Consider the following 15,236-nt stretch of genomic DNA (forward strand, 5'->3'; position numbering starts at 1 on the left):
TAGGCTTATTGTTACTTAAACGTGATATAAAGCTCATTAAAATGTTCTGTAATGTCTTGTTGTAAGTTTGTTATCATAGTTCTTCGTATTTTTATTGTCCACTAAACGTGAGTGGCTTCAATTTAAAAAGTTCTAGTACAAAGAATTTCTTTGTTTTGAATTTGTTTGTTTATTGTTTTTAATTTGTAAAATTCATACTTTTGACATGTATGTGAATGGCGGAGTTGCCGCTTTCCTCCTTTTCGGTGGGATTTTATATTAAAAAGGCATCAAAATGGGAAAAACCCCCTTTGGTATCTCTGCATCTGTTATGGCGCATTTACATGGTATGAAGCCATATGAACTGTTGATACGTTAAAATAGAGGGACTGTCATGAAAACAGCTTCTTATAAAAATACAATTGTCGTTCGGAATCGGCGTAAAACTGAGCTTCGCCTTTGTGTGACAAAATCGAGGCGCACGCCCCATATCGGAGGAGAAGCTAGGCCAAAACATATTGTGTAAGCGCCAATCTGTATATCTTCGTTTAAAGTACAAAAGTGCGTATCGTACTTCTGCAAAACCTCGTAACTGACATTTGTGCCAAAAAAGATATTTGCTCACCGGAGCCCTATCATCAAGCCCTCAATCCTTTATACTAAAATACCGATACTAAGACATAAGTATAATAAAGTTTAAAAGAGAGAACCGTTTTGAATTATACGAGGTTTTGCAATTCCTTGATACGCGGTTTTGTACTTTAAACGACGATATGTGGCAGTATTGCATACATATTTTGGAGCTTTTTCAAGCTAGCTGTTTATCCGCAAAGATGTTTCAATGGAAGCATTACACATTTGAAAAAAAGCAATCCACAAGGCTTTATTGGCAGTAGGTCCTTCTTAAATCACATTAAAAAAAATTAGCTTCTAGTTTCGAAGTTAGCACAAAATGAAACTTTGTTTGTTTGTTGTTTACAAAAAAATCCTTTCCAAGTATATTAGTCAAAATTGTTAAATATATACATGATCCAATAATTAAAGGTTTGCTCATTAGTGACATTAGAGTTTTGACACTCCCTTAGCTCCCTTACAAAAGCTTTGCACACACACACGAACCCACACACAGGGCCTTGCTAAGGGAGCCGATTTTGTCAAGAGGGAGCGAGAAAACTGTTTTTTGAGCAAACCTTTCATTATTGAATCATGAAATATATATCGCTTTCACTCATTTTTTCATAGAGTTGGTGCTTCTTTTATAGGAAAATTCATACGGTTTATGGACAGATTCATACCATGTAAATGCACCATAACATTATTATAACATTTTTATATTCATAACATTATCAAAACATTTTTATATTTATAACATTATCATAACATTTTTATATTTAAACACTGGTTTACAACAAAAATGGAAAAACTGGGGACGCCCTTGAGTTTAGAAGGCTTCTATTAAGTAAGAGCAGCTATCAGAACCTTTGTCGAAAAAAATTTGATGTGATACCATGCTCCAAATATTCTGACTACAAGAAGAAGCATAATTAATAGTACTAAATCAGGGTTTTACACATTTCTAGAGACAATTGTTTTGAAGCATTTTACAGGTATATGTAAAGTTATAAAGACTAATAGTTATAAAAATATTTAGATCGTTTCGACGTATTTTCCAAATGTGACCTCAATTAAGATGTTTTTGGAATAAAAATTACGCTCAAGATCGCAGAATATTCTATCTTTAAAAACTGGTTTATTATGAAAGCACAACTCTTTTTAAGGTATCAAATTATTCGTAATTGTTTGTAGAATACAATACATGCTTAAAAAGTCCTTACAATTAAATGCTTCAAAAACTACATATACGCGATAAACCGAAAATTTTTAAAACTGAAATGTGGAGTTACAGACCTTGATGGTGCATTTACATGGTATGAATCTGTTCATAAGCCGTATGAATTTTCCCAAAAAAGAGGCACCAACTCTATGAAGAAATGAATGAAAGCGATATATATTTAACAATTTTGACTTATATACTTGGCAATACTTATTTTGTAAACAACAAATAAAAAAAATTTTATTTTGTGCGAGCTTCGAAACTAGAAGCTTATTTTTTTGTTAAATGTGCTTTAAAAAGGACCTACTGCCAATAAAGCCTTGTGGAGTGCTATTTTTCCATATTTGTAATGNTTTTGTTCAGAATTGCTTGTTTACGAAACGTTTGGCATAAGTTGAAATCATAGGGATGCCGTTTTCTTCCGTTTCTCAGTGGATTTTATACTTGAAAAGGCATCAAAATATGTATGCAATACTTCTACATATCGTCGTTTAAAGTACAAAACCGCGCATCAAGAAAATGCAAAACCTCGTATGTGAGGTTGCCTAAATTTTATAGGAGAGAGTCCTAATTGAAAACGGTTCTCTTTTTTAAACTTAATAATCTCTTCTCCTTATGTCTAAGTATCGATATTTTATTATAAATGGCTAAGGGCTTGATGTCAGAAGCTTCCGGTGACCAAATATCTTTTTTGGCACAAATTTCAGTTTCGAGGTTTTGCAGAATCACGATACGCGGTTTTGTACTTTAAACGACGATATACATATTGGCGCTTAAACAATATGTTAGTGTTTGGCCTAGCTTCTCCCGAACTTTGGAGTGTATATATGTAATATAAAAAAAAATTAAAGAAATTATAAGAAAATTTTCCTAAAATTTAGGAGCAAATGAAAAAATGCTCATTGAAAATAGTTCACATGTATAAATTAAAAGATATAACTTAAGCGGTTACAGCGCTAAACAAAGGGAAAAGTTAGAAAAATAGCAATGCGGTTTGAAGGAAACATTCTTTGATTTTGAATAGAAAATACATTACGATCATATTGTACCGAAATAAGTGCGGTATCCCTGCATTTTGTAAAAGCCAGAAAGAAGCATAAACAGTATGAAAAAATTAAATGGAGAAGTATACATGCCTTCTATAATTTTGACTTATATGTATATTTGGCAAGTTTTTGTGTAAACAACAAAAAATACACATTTTCATTTCTTTGCCAGCTTGGAAAATATAGGCTTATTTTTACTTAAATGTGATATAAAGCTCATTAAAATGTTCTGTAATGTCTTGTTTTAAGTTTGTTATCATAGTTCTTTGTATTTTTATTGTCCACAATTATTGAGTTGCTTCTATTTAAAAAGTTCTACTACAAACAATTTATTTGTTTTGAATCTGTTTGTTTATGGTTTTTAATTTTGAAACTTCCTACTTTTGACACGTATGTGAATGGCGGAGTTGGTATCTCTGCATCTGTTAAACTTTTTATGGAAAGATGTATGAAAATCCAACTTGCGATAATTTCATATGCTTTACAGTATCACAACAGTATGTTTACAGTATCTCCCCATAACTTTTCATATGAAAAAATGTATTATGTGCATCCCACTCGATATCATTGAATGCACCATGAGCTACTTGCAATTTCGTTATTTTTGAATGCACACTTTTCTTACGTACTACATATAAAGTGTACACATAAATAAGTGCTAAATGCCCATTAAATTACAAATTAGAATATGGTGTGCTTCAAAAATTATGACATAATTAGGTGTGCCCCTTTTAAAAATTACATACAAAACTCACATGATTTCATTATTTTTTTTAGTTTAAACACCTATAATTCGAAAGTTATGCAGCAAATTCATCCAAATTTTTTCTGAGGCTTCAAGTATACGTCAATGAATTATATCCAAAAGCAGCCAGCTTGATATAGTTTACAACAGTGAAAATAAAGCTAAATAACCCAAAGGTTACCTGTTTTTAGATTTGCCCATAAGCTTATAGAATTCCAAACTCCAAAATACATTTTTTAAAATTAAAATAAACAAGATGTAATAGGCATCAGAGTCTGATTGTACCTTCTGATTGTGTCTTCAACTAGACTAGTCTTCACTGATGCTGCGAGGCTCTAGAACTCTATTCCTAAATCCGAAAAGGCAGCGATGACTAGGATTAAATTTTCCAACCTGTTGATGTATTATAAATGACTTAAAAGTTAGAGCTTTGTATTTCATCATCGAACCAATCTTATATTTCAATACTTAACTCATCGTCGTTAACATTACCGTCATCTCATTTCTGTGGTATAATATTTGACTCAGATATTTTAATGTTGTCAAGTAAATATAAGAACAGTTGCTGGGCTACAAATCTGGGAAAGATATGATTGAGGGTAAATAGATTGTTTACGCGCATCGGTACTTATGTATATCACTCACTTATATTACATAATTACAGTGGCAAGTATTTAGTATGATGACAGGGAACATTAAGAGTCAATTAATTAATATTACTAAGAAGTAATCGCGTAATCTATATATCAGGAATAAAACAATAGTTTTAGAGCTTTGTGTATTAACGCATTATTAACTTCACTTGTTCGCAGAATACAAAGGACTATCTGAAGGAACGAAATGTAATGAAGAACAATGAATAAGTGTAATGTTAATATAACAATTCATGGTTGCATAAAATAGCATGAGTACAACGGTATTAAAAATGTACATTGGTAGTCGAAACTACTTCGCTGCATAAAAACTAAGCAATAGCCTTTTCTTAAAATTGCATACCTTTGACTTAAATTTATTATAACAAATTTCCTATTAAGTTTGATGAAACGCGTGGGTACGTGGCGTATGAGTAACATAATTTCCAAATAAATTTCATACAAGAAATAGCTTTTAATAGTAGGTACATTCCTTATATATTCTGACTAAAATCTGAAGTGTCGAAATGCAAGAGCGTAAGGAAAATGCGCTCGCTAAAAGAGAATAACAGGAAAAAGAAAAGGAACGCAAAAACCAAATTTTTATTCCAAAGAATGGCAACAACAAAACTAATGTCAAATAAAAATAGAAATGTATGTACAAAGCACATTCAAACAAGCCCAAGCACAATAAACACTTTCTATACCAATTATTCTTTGCCTCCTTCCATTTTAATTTCCCTTTTTTAGTTTTTAAATTATTCTCACTTTTCGTGTTTTCTTTAATTTCCGTTAATTTAAATTCAGTTGAGTTTGACACTTTTCAAGAGTTTGGCAGCAAAAATTCTTCTGACTAATTCTTGTAGCTTCGGACTGAAGAGAGTCACTCTCATTGAGAGTTACGCTCTCATTTCTGCTGTAATTTTCAAGCTAAGACACGTTTTTTAGACTAAATCTGACTACTTCGGACTATTTCTGGGAGAGAAGGAACGCAACTATTGTGTCTGGGGGAACGTTCGGCCCATCGGATTGGTCTGGCTGTTCACCAAAGGTACTAAAATAGTCTCCTAAGTATTGGATATAAAATTTGGAACTGAGAACATAAGATAGCTTCAATAATTTTTTTGCGAAAGTGTCTGGCAATACTAAATATTGATTTTTAGAAATATTCTTTAAAACATATCACAGAAATGAAATTTTGATACTAGGTAATGCTGACCTGGTACAACGCTTGGCAAAGGAATTTACTATTAAATTTCAAAATCAGAATTAACAGCATTTAGGGCAGGTAAGCCTCAGATGGGTTCTAACACCAAAAAGTGGTTTTTGTGAAAAGTGCAGATAGAGGGCATTGAATATACGCCCTCGATATATAAAAACTAGCAATTCGAATTTAACGTAGGTAAGTAACTTTGCTACCTGCTACCAGAAAAGACCCGCCTGCCCAAGCAAGTAGAGGTGTCAAACTATCGATAGTCACACCATCGATAGTTTTCAGAAAAACTATCAATATTCACGATAGTCTCGAAACAAACAAAACTATCGATAGGTTGCTTTGCTTGCTCTGCGATAGCCGTTTTTCGTGTGCGCGCAGTGATATGGTTGAATTTGGAGAGTCTCCTTTCTTCACTTTCTTTTCGCAATAGCCAAAGTAGCAAACGCAGAGAAGCTCCTCATCACAATCGGACGATTGTACACTAGAGCAAAGTCGGAATGTTAATACTCTCACCCCCTAGGTTTGTTCTATATCGAAAAAAAGTATAACCATTTTTTTATTTTGAAATCAAAGACTATTTAGAGGTCGCTCAAAGCGCTCGAAGTTTTCCATGTATTTTTATATGGGAAAGAAACAACTTATGGTAGAAATGGTATGGAATTCTTGAAAATCAATATTTTTCTATTGGAAACTCTGGTTCTCTTCAGGAGACTTCCAATAATAATACCCAATTGTTTATTTAACCATTTCTTTAATATTAACGATTTTGTATTTCCTAGGGGATGCGAGCATTAAAATTCCAACTTTACTTTATCACATGCATTTACACCCATTTTTCCTCAATTTCAACTTACTTCAAGTAGGTTACAATGGTATCCAAACAAAATTTTGGAATGTATTTTTAAATATGCCAAATCTTCATATCAAATTTGGGCGGAAACTTTTTGCGATACTATCCACTATATATCGATAGTTTTAAAAATTATCGAATACTATCGATGGTTTGACTATAGTTGGTTTTGCAGATCACCCAGTGCCTTAACTATTGAAATCCATAAGGCTTTGCCAAATTTATACCGATTTGAAAGCGATAGTGTCATCTAAAATATCATTTTAGGCTTTTTGTTACTTTATATACCAAAGAAAGAATGCCCCATATGTATCTATTTATACATATATAGTGTTTCTTGAATTATTCGACTTTTGCAGAATATGAACCATATTTTATGGCTGATGGACAATATAATTTATTCGCCGTTGGATATAAAAAACAATAGCAACACCTTCCAGTGGTACCTGAAAATGCCTTCTGTATTCGAAGAACATCGGCTGATTGTTTCTGACAAGACCATTGAGTATCAAGAACGCCTTAAGAAGCGCATCGAGGCTTTTCGACGTGAGTTACAAAATTACTATGAACAGGTGCAGGACTATGAGAATTGGGGTGATATCAAGCATCTGGCACGTTATAAGGTGGCATAAGCTTTTATAAAATATATTTACAACTGGGTAACCAGTAAATAAAATCTCTTGTTTTGCAGCGTAGAGCAAATGTCTTGGATTCTCGTTTGGTCGCGGCTATGGATACAATTGATCGTATTAATGAAGAGGAAACTGCTTATGGTTGGGATCTCACCCAATATCCCATACGTAAGAAGACGCACGACCAGCTTAAACCATTCAAAACCTTGTTCGACACCAGCCAAGAGTTTATGGAGAAACAGGACGCGTGGATGCACTCACAAGTTGGCACATATGATCCAGATGAAATTGAATCTGATTTGGCGAATTTCTATCGCGTTATACAAAAGTTAGAAAAGCAAATGAGTGATAAACCAGCAACAGGGCAGTTAATCAAAGATGTAAGTATATGAAATAAGAAGCCGCTGAGTCTTTTAGAGGCAGATTACACGGTAAAACAAAAAAAAAAAATTGGAATATACATGCTTCCATGGCCAAAATAACAGAAACGCCTTATTTTGATCAGTTTTGGCTATATTTCTTCTATTTAATTAATATTTATTATTATTTTTTTAAAAGTGCAGCTCATTGTCTAACAAAACCTATATAAATTTATTTTTCAAACTTCGTGCAAAATTTTGCAAAGTTGAATCTAAATTTTCAACTTTTAAATCACAATTTTTTGAGCGCATATAAAATCATATTTCAAACTTTGTGAAAAAATTATAAAATTTTAAACTTTTTAATCAGATTTTCAAGAATTTTTTTGAGTATGTAGTTTTATTGTCCATAAAATTTTAGTGAAATAAAGTCTAAGTTTTAAGTTGCTAAAAATCGCGTTGATTTTTGAAAATATTTTTCCGACTGTATTACGCAATTTTTTCCATGCAGCAAAAATTGTCGAACATACATTTTATGGAGGAAAATGCGTAAAAAAATTGCCAAAAATCATCGCGATTTTAACACTTTATTATTATACTAAAGTTTAATAGACTATAGAACTGCATACTCAAAAAAATTGTAAGTCTGACAAAAAAATTCAAAATTCAGAATTTTTATAATTTCGACCATAACCGCCAAAGCGGCGTAAGCGACAAGAAGTAAATTTTTCAGTAGGCGTTTTTTTTATTAACACGGCAATTACTTTAGATACTAACGTGAAAGTCAATGAACAAGTTACGTTTGATGTTAGGTATATAATACTGGTGGTTTTATTTGCCCATATTTAATGAAACAGGTGATTTTGTCGCTTACGCCCTTTTTGCCGTCACAAAAAAAGGCTGCAGCACGCAATTGCGGCGGTTAAAAAAAAATTTTTTTTTGCATTAACAAAAACCATTTTGATGCCTTTAACTCGATTCTTTTATTCTTGTTATTAGGAAAACAACTTTTCAACACAAATACATACGTTATTGGTAAAATACTATTTCTCTATAAAAACTAATGCTGATTTCGTTTGTCCCAAAAAAATGTTGTTCTTCCATGGTGAAAAATGTGTTTCACTTTACACTCAACCCTGTAAAAGTGCATGTTTTGTCTACTTATCCTTATCAGGGTCACGCATTTCATAATATTGTTATTTTAAGCAACCTTCTGCTTTACAGGGCAACCATCTCCCCAGACAAAGCATCAAAGGGCAGAAGATGAGCCTTTTTTGCCCTCCTGGAGTGCAATATTTTAAGAAACGAACACAGAATTTTCCTTTTCTACTAACTCTTCAGAAGAACCGTAAGGTTTATCATAAAAATAGGTTAGAGAAAAGTGTAGATCATGCAATTATTTTTAAAACCCGTTATGACACTTTTGTTTCTAAGAGTCACCATTTCTGGGATATACCGACTCGATCGACATCCCTTTTGTAATAACTCATGTAACATATAAAATACTTTGAATTGAAGTTAATCATTTTACAAGTGGTAGTATACAAACTTCAGTCTTTATTGCAGGTGCCACGGGCCCTTTTCCAAGAACCCACATTATTAGTATTGATTTCATATATCTCCATACGAAGTTCCAGTACTTTACCACAAATACTTCCAGAGGTATGCAGTATGTTTGTATGGAAGGTGCCATGCACCTTTGTCTAATCGGGATAAAAACTACCCTATCTTTTAAGCCGGGCTAAATGACACCAGTATGCGAAATTTCATTAAGATCGGTTGAGTAGTTAAAGCGTGAAAGCGTAACAAACAAACCTTTCGCATTTATATCAGTATGGATTATCCAGTACTGACTATAAAATAATTTTTAGAATTGAGCATTTTTATACAGACCCAAATATGCAAACACAAAATATGACACCAGGGAATATAAATTTATTTGCCCTTGATTGGTTGTGATCAACGGAAAACCAATATTAAGTAAAAAATTACGCACTGATCACGCGTTTTCTCAGGAAGATTTTCAGCAATGATAAGTAGCACATTGTCCTTTAACCTGGGATTCTTCTGCTGAAGAATTGAAGTATATTTTATACCCATAAATGTAAAATAAGTACCGCTTAACGACTACCACCAGAAAATTCACGTTCTTTATTAAATACACGAAATTCAGTTACAGTTGTAAGCAGCCTTTTTTGTCGCATTTGGTAACTGGCACATTTATTTAATAGCTGCCATTTTATTCCTCAGAACCTACGAATGAATGTCTGAAAACCCCGAGCTTTAGATCTGACCGCTCAAGAAGTTATACCTTAATAAAAAATAGATTATGTACGAGGGGCACTAGAAATTTCTTGATTTTCTCCATTTTATCAAGTAAACTGGTAATTTAAACCGCTAGTTTTGTTTTGAATAACTATTTATTGATATCTACACATATAAGTAGTATTAACGAAAGTATAAAAACCGCATTTGGTAGTGCAACTGCTTTGTGGCGGCAACCATATGCCAGTACGCAAAATGTCCTTGTCTTAAAAGATTTCCCCATATACCTACGTTCTAAATATGAACCAAATAGGACTATAAATACGGGATTTTCAAATATCTCGACTCCTGCACCACCTATCGGATTAACTCATCTTTCGTATTGCATTGTCATCGGGTTCTGAACCAACTGTGAAGTTTCAAGTCTCTAGGCCATGGGGAAGTTGATCGAAAATTGATTGCAAGAGTTGCCCCTAACAAACATGCATATCGTTGTTTAAAGTGCAAAACCGCGTATCAAAAAAATGCTAAACCGCGTATCAAGATAATGCAAAACCGCGTATGTGAATTATGTAAATTATTTTCTAGAGAATAAAAACACTCATATTTCAAAATGGTTCTTTTTATTTCTGACTAGTATATTTCAGGACGAATGCATAAGGATTGAGCCAAGAGCTTGTGTGATCAAATCCAACTTTTGGCAGCAAATGTCAGTTACGCGGTTTTGCAGAATGACGATACGCGGTTTTGTACTTTAAACGACGATATGTATATACATACATACATACACATCAAGTGAAATACAACCTTGTAATAAATAAACTCTCACCAAAAAAATGTAACGATTCCCCTCTTCAATGAAAAATTGTTCACGGAGAAAAAGGCTTAACCGACACTGCGGGGACAAAAAAATGTAAACAGAGTACAATTAAGCACTTAAGCCAAAATTGCTTTCGCTATAACTTTGTAACGGTAATGAAATTTTCACAGCTGGTGCGAATGTGGTAAGTAATCGATTCTGTCAAAAACTGATAATCGAACATTTTGTCGCTTACGCCCTTTTGGCGGTTAGGGCTCGATTTTTGCACAAAGTTTGAAATATGAATTTATATGCAAATAGAAAAAAGTCATCCAAATATATTTCTCTATGGTCTGGCGACTAATATTTGCTGGCCAAAACTTGAGAAGTAACCAAATTGATTTGAAACTCTGAAAACTGTTTTAGAGGTTTTTAGGTCGGTGATTTTGAATATGATGTCGGATTTTTGAAATTCAAAATGGCGGAGCCAATATGGCGACCAGATTTTATAATTTTTTCCTTTTCACCAAAAACTTATACATAAGGGACATAAGGAAAGCATGGACATTACCGACGATAAGGTGGACGTTCATGCTAGTTTTACATTTTCTTTGTGCTCTACGCTCCAAAGTGAGTTGGTGGTGAGGGGGCTGTGTATTACAGGCCTGCAGGTCCCAGGTTCGATCCCGGTTGGAGCAATTGCCAAAAAAATTTCGTTTTTATTGTTACTTAAATTACTAACTAAAAACTACTTAGAAAAAAATATAGAAGTTATAAGCGAATAAAAAAAATAAATGAATATTCTACAGGCCGTGGTATTCGAACCTACGACCTCGCGGCTCGTAAATTCTCGGCGTTAATCCGGATCACCGTTGCCGTCTGTCTATGCTTTAACTCATTACGTCATCTTTCAATGGTCATAGTTTCTGAAGGAAAAATCGTGAAGCACAACTCGAAGGCGCATTTTAAAGGGTAAGAATAGCACTAACAGCCGGTTTCACCAGCAATTTAAATGGAAAATGATTTTTTATTTACTGTCAATCTCCATATAAAACTCAGAAAATTATAATTATTTTTCACTTAAACTGCTTTCGTAAAATTGACTGTAAATGGCATAGAGCAAACAGAAGTGGCCATTAAAGCCGTTTTTCGTGTACTTAACCACGAAAAACCTCAATATCTTGGAGCAGTTCTAAGCTCGAGCTCGAGTTCTAAGCAGAAAATTACTTCTGAAACGACCTACAGCTGCACAGAAACATAAACTTTCGAATCTGTATTTTTAATTTCTTTGGATGTCAAACAACAAAGCTGCTAGAGCTGACAGCCTTTCAGCTGAGCTATTCAAGTGCGGTGGCGAAAAGTTGATACGGTGCATGCATAAACTCTTATGCAGAATATGGTCAGATGAACCCATGGCCGACGACTGGAATTTAAGTGTGCTCTACCCAATTCACAAGAAAGGCGACTCCGACATTTGCGCCAACTATCGCGGGATCAGCCTTCTAAGCATAGGTTACAAGGTCGAGCGTATTGTGTAAAAGACTGAAGCCCACCGTCAACGAACTGATTGGGCCTTATCAGTGTGGCTGCCGACCTGGCAATTCCACCATATTCCAGGTATTCACAATACGCCAAATCTTTGAAAAGACCGCGAGAAAAGGATCGGCACTCACCACCTATTTGTCGACTTCAAAGCCGCTTTCGATAGACCTAAAAGGAGTTGCCTACACACCGCGATGTCTGAATTTGGCATCCCGCGAAACTGATAAGGCTGTGTGAAATAACGCTGAGCAATACCACCGGCTCCATCAGAATTGGGAAAGACCTCCCTGAGCCGTTAACGGCCAAACGGGGTTTCAGACAGGGTTACTCCCTTTCATGCGATTTCTTTAATCTGATGTTGGAGAAGATAATAATAGCTGCAGAACTGAACCGTTCAGGAACGATTTTCTACAAGAGCGTGCAATTGCTGGCGTACGACGATGACATCGACATCATCGGTAGCAACAACCGCGAAGTCTATTCTGCCTTTTCCAAGTTGGATAAGGAAGCAAAGCGAATGGGTCTGGCGGTCAACGAGGACAAAACGAAGTATCTCCTGTTATTAAACAAACAGTCAGCTCATTCCCGCCTTGGCACCTACATCACTGTTGACAGTTATAATTTCGAGAAAGTAGAGAATTTCGTATAACACCGATAATAATGTCAGCATGGAAATCCAACGCAGCCTCCCTATTGCCAACAACTGCAATTCAGGAGCAAAGTCCTCTCTCGACATATGAAAACCACACTCTATAAGTCACTTATCATGCCCGTGTTGGTATATGGCGCAGAAGCATGGACAATAACAACATCCGATGAGGCGGCTCCTGGAGTATTCGAAAAAAAGATTTTGCGGAAGATATACGGGCCTTTACGCTTTGGCGATGGCGAGTACCGCAGACGATGGAACGATGAGCTGTATGAGCTTTACAACAACATGGACATAGTGCAGCGCATTAAAATACAGCGGCTCCGCTGGTTGGCCATGCCGTTCGAATGGACTCCGACGCTCCAGCTCTGAAAGTATCAAACTCGGAACCCGCTGGTGGCAGTAGATGAAGAGGGAGGCCGCCATGCGTTGGAATGACCAAGTGGAGAAGGACTTGGCTCCACTTGGCATTTCCAATTGGCGTCAGTTGGCACAGCAGGGAAACGACTGGCGTGTTTTGTTGAACTCGGCCAAAATCGCTTAGGCGGCTACAGCGCCAAATAAGGAGAAGAAGACATGTAAAATCGCAAGTCTACTGAATTCATTTCATTTCATCTCATTTTCATTTCATTTATTTCATTTTCTTAATGCATACAGATTAACACAGTATTCTAAATTCATGTTGCGTTCAATAAGTACATCAATGCTGCATTAGAAAAATTGATGGCATTATTTATATTACAAAGTAAAATTGTTTTAAATGCCAATTTCAGTGAATAGTAGTATACATTTTGTGGGGTGAACATTGAAAAATAAAAGTAAACAAATATTGTAATAACGTTAGAAAGAATCAATACAAAGAGTCGATACAAATCCAAAAAAACTATGGTGAAATTTGACACTTTTTGGAATAAACTGAGATTTCTTATGACAGAAGCAGGAAGTGAGTTGAACAATTTACAAGAGGCGTATATATAAAAACATCTAGAGTGAGACGTACGAGCAGGCGGAACGTGAACAATTGGAAGCAAGTTCCTGCGCAGGTTATAAATTTCTGATGGAAGACTTTTCAAGTATCCAGATTTGATGAAAAAAAGTTTTAAAACTTTAAAACAGTATAAATATCGCACCGGCAATATATTAAGCATTCTAAAAAATTGCATAGAGTGAGTTTTACGATTTGCGTTACAGATACGTCTAATTATGCACTTTTGAATTGTGATGATGGAGGACAATTTACTAGCCGAAGCACTACCCCAACAGCTGATACCGTATTGCAGCTTCGATTGAAATATTCCGAAGTAAACCATTTTTAGTGTAGAAGTAGAACAAAACTTTTTAAGGCGGTATAAATGACGAATGGTGTAGAGAAATTATTGTTTTAGCGTATTTAAATGTTCAGAGAAATGTTAAGCGGTTGTAAATTACTACTCCTAGGTATTTAAACTTTTCAACATTTTCAAGCTGAAAACAAGTATCGTCGCAGTTGACGGTGCACGCGAAAGACTTTTTTGACTCATTCAGAGAGCACTCATGATTATGCAAATTAAAACGCAGACGATCTGAAGAATGAAATAAAATATCACAGTTTGGGTATTCTTTGGCAACGAGGCTAAAGTACATAAGCTTAGTTTTACTACTTACAGACAGTTTATGCAATGCAAACCAGATTCTCAGTAGATGTATGTCGTGATTAATGTCGAATATTGCTTCAAAGTAGCTCGAAGTACAATAAGCAATGGCAAGGTCATCAGCAAAAGCAGTTACTTTGCCTTTCAGTGGCAAAGAAAAAATTTAATTGATATAAATCAAAAATAGTACTGGACCATGAACTGAACCTTGGGGTACGCCCAGATGAACAGGCTCTAAACTACTATAGCTATTTGCCACTTTGACTTTTTGTACTCTGTTCGAGAGATAGGATTTAAACCACTTATGCATAAACCCTCTGAAACCAGCGCTAAATAGCTTTTTTAAAAGTATATCTCTATATACCATATCGAAAGCTTTTGTAATGTCAACAAAAAGTCCAGCACAGATATTTTCACTGTCCAAGCCCTGGTAGATGTACGAGCAAAAATCTAGTAGAGCATCTTCCGTAGAAAGTCCCGAACGAAAGCCAAACTGCATTGGGCTAAAGAATTTCGACCTATTAAGATAGTCTACAATTCTATTTTTAATAACTTTTTCAAATACTTTTGATATTGTCGAGAGCAAAGATATAGGCCTGTAATTATTTGCTGGAATTAAAATAGCGCACTTCAAATCTTCTGGAAAAACACCCTGTGTAACACTAGCATTGAATAAGTATTTAAGTATATCTACTATATTAAAGGATATGCATTTTAGTATTTATTGGAAATACCGTCATCACCGCAAGAACCTGATTTATTTAAAGTTTTGATTATGTTAGTTAGTTCTAAGCTTGAAATTGAATTAAAAACAAGTAAGAAAGTCTAAGTTCGGGCGGAGCCGAACATTAAATACCCGGCGCAAGTATTAAATATATGTTTTTTTCACCCTTCCGAAACCTTCCGCTAGATGGTAAGCCGAGGTGTATCAATTTTGAGTAAATTAGCGTCCTTCAATTTCGAAATATTGAAGTTTCAAGCATTTCTTAAATTTACCGTTATATGAGAATCGGCCGTTATTTTAGTCCGATTTCAATAATTTTCAACGTTTTGCTTA

At 34.8% G+C, this 15,236-nt stretch overlaps 1 protein-coding gene across 1 annotated transcript in view; it reads left to right on the plus strand.

The window, feature by feature from the left end:
* Positions 1–15,236, plus strand: part of Dhc36C (Dynein heavy chain at 36C) — a 136,579-nt gene that overhangs the window by 13,042 nt on the left and 108,301 nt on the right. The window contains exons 4-5 of the mRNA XM_017639341.1: positions 6,662–6,925; positions 6,994–7,314. Of these exons, the coding sequence (XP_017494830.1) occupies positions 6,662–6,925; positions 6,994–7,314 (585 nt within the window). The remainder of the gene's footprint in view (positions 1–6,661; positions 6,926–6,993; positions 7,315–15,236) is intronic.

Source organism: Rhagoletis zephyria, unplaced genomic scaffold (assembly GCF_001687245.7).
Source record: "Rhagoletis zephyria isolate East Lansing unplaced genomic scaffold, Rhagoletis_zephyria_1.1 Rzeph_scaffold_00150, whole genome shotgun sequence".
Lineage (NCBI taxonomy): Eukaryota > Metazoa > Arthropoda > Insecta > Diptera > Tephritidae > Rhagoletis > Rhagoletis zephyria.